This window comes from Trichomycterus rosablanca, chromosome 26 (assembly GCF_030014385.1).
Source record: "Trichomycterus rosablanca isolate fTriRos1 chromosome 26, fTriRos1.hap1, whole genome shotgun sequence".
Lineage (NCBI taxonomy): Eukaryota > Metazoa > Chordata > Actinopteri > Siluriformes > Trichomycteridae > Trichomycterus > Trichomycterus rosablanca.
The window spans coordinates 17611076-17614983 of NC_086013.1; the positions used below are offsets into that span (position 1 = coordinate 17611076).

Here is a 3908-nt window from a genome sequence, read left to right on the forward strand (position 1 = left end):
GAAAACATCTTCACCAAGAAAGGATCTTCCCCAAACTGCTGCACCAACGTTACAAACATATGATTTATTCTGTATAATTGATTTTATACAACAGTTAGCAGTAAGTGTGTTTTAAACATCTGAACTAAATATTTAGAGGTGTCCACATACTTTTAGTCATATAGTGTTATATCATTTCAACACAGATTTATTTTTAATAAAACACTTACCTACGCGCAGGTTTAAAACAGGTTGATAATATTTACTTCTCTGAGATCATAAAAATAATATATTATATAAATATATGTTAAAATTTACTTGACAATATTGGCAAACAAACGGAGGTGAACGAATCTAAGTGAATCAGATTGAATCTTCGTGTTGGGAGTCAACGAAACACGAGTCGATTCAATGAATCCAGGCATTTGTCATTAGAAGTCGATTCCAATGAGCCGAAAATGATTCCATGTAGTGAATCAAAACAGATTCGGCTCATATACCAGACGCTACTGTCTTTGTTTTTACAAATAATATACATGAATAAACATCACCAACGCCAGAAATATTACAGTTATTTACTTTAATATGTAGAAATGTAAATAAAGTTTACAATTTATGACAATTAAAGGTTAAAAGATCACAATCAGTGTGCTAGCTATTTAGTAACGACCATTAAATGTGTTCATGAGGAACATCTGAGACAAAATAAATAAATCTTACTATTATATAATATTAAAATTAATGTTCAGTCTTTAATAAGTGCTTTACCCTGATCAGGGTTGAGGTGGATCTAGAGCATATCTCTACGAAACTGAACAAAAGTGTGAATATAGTTCAGACAGGGTGGCAGTCCATGACATGGTATCAACTATTGGCTATTTAGAGCAGCTGGCACGATTTAACTGGTGTAAAAGGAAACCAAAGTGCCTAAAGGAATCCAAAACAGTAACCGAAGGTGAGGATTAAACCCATGTTTCCGAAGCTGGGTACTTCAGATCCTCAGGTAGGAACATATTTGAGGAATCGACTGCTAAATACGACTCATTTGATTCCCAACTGTCGGAGTCGACTCAGGAATCAAACAGCCCTGATAAATCCACACACCTGAGCTGTTAATTAAACCTGGAGGGAAAGTTTGTGATTGGTTGATTGATGATGCCAAACAGGTGAGTGTGAGACGCTTCCACTTCCTGACGGACTATAACTAGAGGCAGTGGAGCAGGAAGAACGTAGTAAAGCCGTGGTTTTTAAAGTTACTTCTCATTTATTTACTGACATTTTATTGTTCATTTTAACAATGGCACCTAAGAAAGCAGCTGAAACTAGCACTTCTCCTGAGAAAGAGGTCAAGAGTGAAACAACAGGTTTGTAAATCATCACATATTTAAAACATGGGTTGTGTTTGATTGCTTTTATCTCACTATTCCTCGTGGTTCAGATGCTTCTGAAGAGCCCAGCAAGGCAGTAAAGAAGGTTCCTGCTCATCCTCCCACGATGGAGATGATTAAGGAGGCTCTGAAGGAGCTGGACCAGAGAAAAGGCGTGTCCGCTCAGGCTATCCGCTCCTACATTAAAGAAAAATACACCACCATGGACGAGTCCAGGATCAAATTGATGGTGCGCAAAGCTCTCATTAAAGGAATCGAGTCTGGAGTGTTTGTGAGGCCTGCAAACTCCAGCACCACCACTGGGGCTCAAGGTCGCTTCCGGGTAAGTGCTGGGGTTAAAGGAGTGGCTTTACTGGTTATTGCTGGACTGCATGGGATATAACCTTGTTTGTGCTGCATATGGAGATGTTAGATGCTGTTTCCAAAATGACTTATTGTAATAGTGCATAAGATTTAAGGGCTGAGAGTCTTGCTCAAGAGCTAAAGATTTAAAACCAGGTTGTTGTGTGGCTTAAACCAGTGAGCTTCTGATTGCTAGTCAAGTCGTTTAACCCTTGAGCTTCCACTGTTCTAGATGCTGCTCATGTTTTAAGTTCTAACCACCCAACAGCTTAATATCTGGACCATTTTGTCCAAAAGCTGACTTTTTTTTTTATTTTTTTATTTTTTTTTTTATTCTAGCAACTGGGGTAGGTGGGGCTATTTTGGTTTGACTGACTGGGTGCAGTTGTTGGGGAACCTGCTTTTGAAAGTGTAAATTAAATGTACACTCTTGCATTTCCAAGCTTGCCATTAGAAAGCCAAAAGATGCCAAACCAGCCAAGAAGAGCAAGGAGAACTCTGACCCCAACACTGGTAAGGCCAAAGAAGCTAAAGCAGGTGGGTCATCACGTCCTAAAGTTTTTCTAATGCTATAATCAAACAGCACAGATTGCATTGCTACTGACCTTTTCTTGTCTAGGTGACGTGAAGAAAACAAAGTCTGTGACCGAGGTGAGAGCACTTTAAAGAAAATAAATAAATAAAAATATTGATTTGATCTTGAACCCTCTCGCTCTGTTCTAAAGGGCATCTATAGTTTAAAAGCAGAGCTTTCGGTGATTGTTCCTCTTTGTTTTCTTTTCCATCTCAGGGAGCGAAACCTAAGAAAGCGAAGAGCGACGCTGCTGCCTCCAAGGTCGCTCCGGCCAAAAAGCCCAAAGCCAAGCGCTCTGCTGAGACCGAGGACACGGGATCCAAGACCAAAACTCAGAAAACCTCCAAAAAGGCACAAAGTAAAGGTGACCAGTCTGGAAAATCTTCCGCCAAGAAAGGAGGAAAGAAGGCGGCGCAGAAAGCCGAGGAAGGTGCGAGCGATGGTGCGGAGGTGACCGTGCCGAAAAAAGGTAGCAAGAGATCCGAGGATGCCGGTCAGGGAGCAGCAGCACCAAAGAAGGGAGTAAAGAAAGCGGCTCAGAAAGCAGAAGATGGAGGTGGTGAGAAGAACGCTGGTGCCATTCCTAAAGCTGCAGGGAAGAAGAGCAAGAAAGCAGCAGAGAAATGATTGTTCTGATTTTAATTTGTGCACTTCTGTATATATTCAATAAAAGCTTTTGTACTTAAGTTGTGTGTAAGCTCACATTTATAGGCGTCTGTATTGATTAAACTATTCACACACAGGAAATTTTCTACAGGTTTAAATGATTGTTACAGACAAAAGAATCTGTCTGTGGATTATCAAGCAAATTACAACCTTTAGCTTAAACTGGTTTTCTTACGAAAATTACTGTTTACCTCGGTGGTACATGTGGTCATTTTCTACACGTACAGTAAACTGAACTATCACGCTTGTCTGCAAACAACCTGAACCACCCAATTATTTTAGATTTAATAAGCTACAGTAAGCAGTTTGCCTGCACAAGCTCATTTTATTCAGATAACTAGTGCCACAAGTGTGTAAAAATGGTTCGGTATTAACTGTTTGCATGAGGTAAACAATGGCAAACACTGACATAACTTGATCTTAAAATGATTCCACGATGTTAAAATGGTCATAAATCTTAACGTTACTCAAATTGCTGTTTTTAACTTAACAATAGATGTCACTTTGGATACATACAGTTTAGTTCTTCCCCACATACTGTAAATTCAGCACGTTCATACATTTAATTATGCAGTAGTTGTGCAGAGCAAACAGCAAGAGATAAGCTACACTACAGTCAGTAATTGTATACCCACACAATGGGAAATACTTTAAAAGGTATACTGGTATCATGAGGAGGATTTATCTGTTCCTCTTTATTCCACTCAGATTCTTGTCCAGTCTCTGAACTCCCTGCAGGTCCTCCGGTGCCCACTATCAGACGATTTAAAATGCGGCCGCACGCCTGCTCACCCGACTGCCACGCTCACCTCACCGGCCTCCTGTAGCTCCCAGTATTCAATTTAAACAGTGATGCTCGTCTACAAAACAGAAACCAGACCAGCCCTAAACTGACCCTACAGCACTTACCTCGTACCCTCAGATCGACGGGTCTGGCTCTTCCTGATCCTCTCAGGACT

At 40.3% G+C, this 3908-nt stretch overlaps 1 protein-coding gene across 1 annotated transcript; it reads left to right on the top strand.

Annotated features, from left to right (window-relative positions):
* The first annotated feature begins 1276 nt into the window (after positions 1-1276).
* LOC134303746 (protein B4) lies at positions 1277-2961 on the top strand. Its single transcript, XM_062989219.1, has 5 exons — positions 1277-1343; positions 1418-1689; positions 2153-2246; positions 2329-2360; positions 2500-2961. Exons 1-5 carry the CDS (start codon positions 1277-1279, stop codon positions 2908-2910), a joined length of 876 nt encoding a protein of 291 aa, XP_062845289.1. The 3' UTR covers positions 2911-2961.
* The last annotated feature ends 947 nt before the right edge of the window (positions 2962-3908 follow it).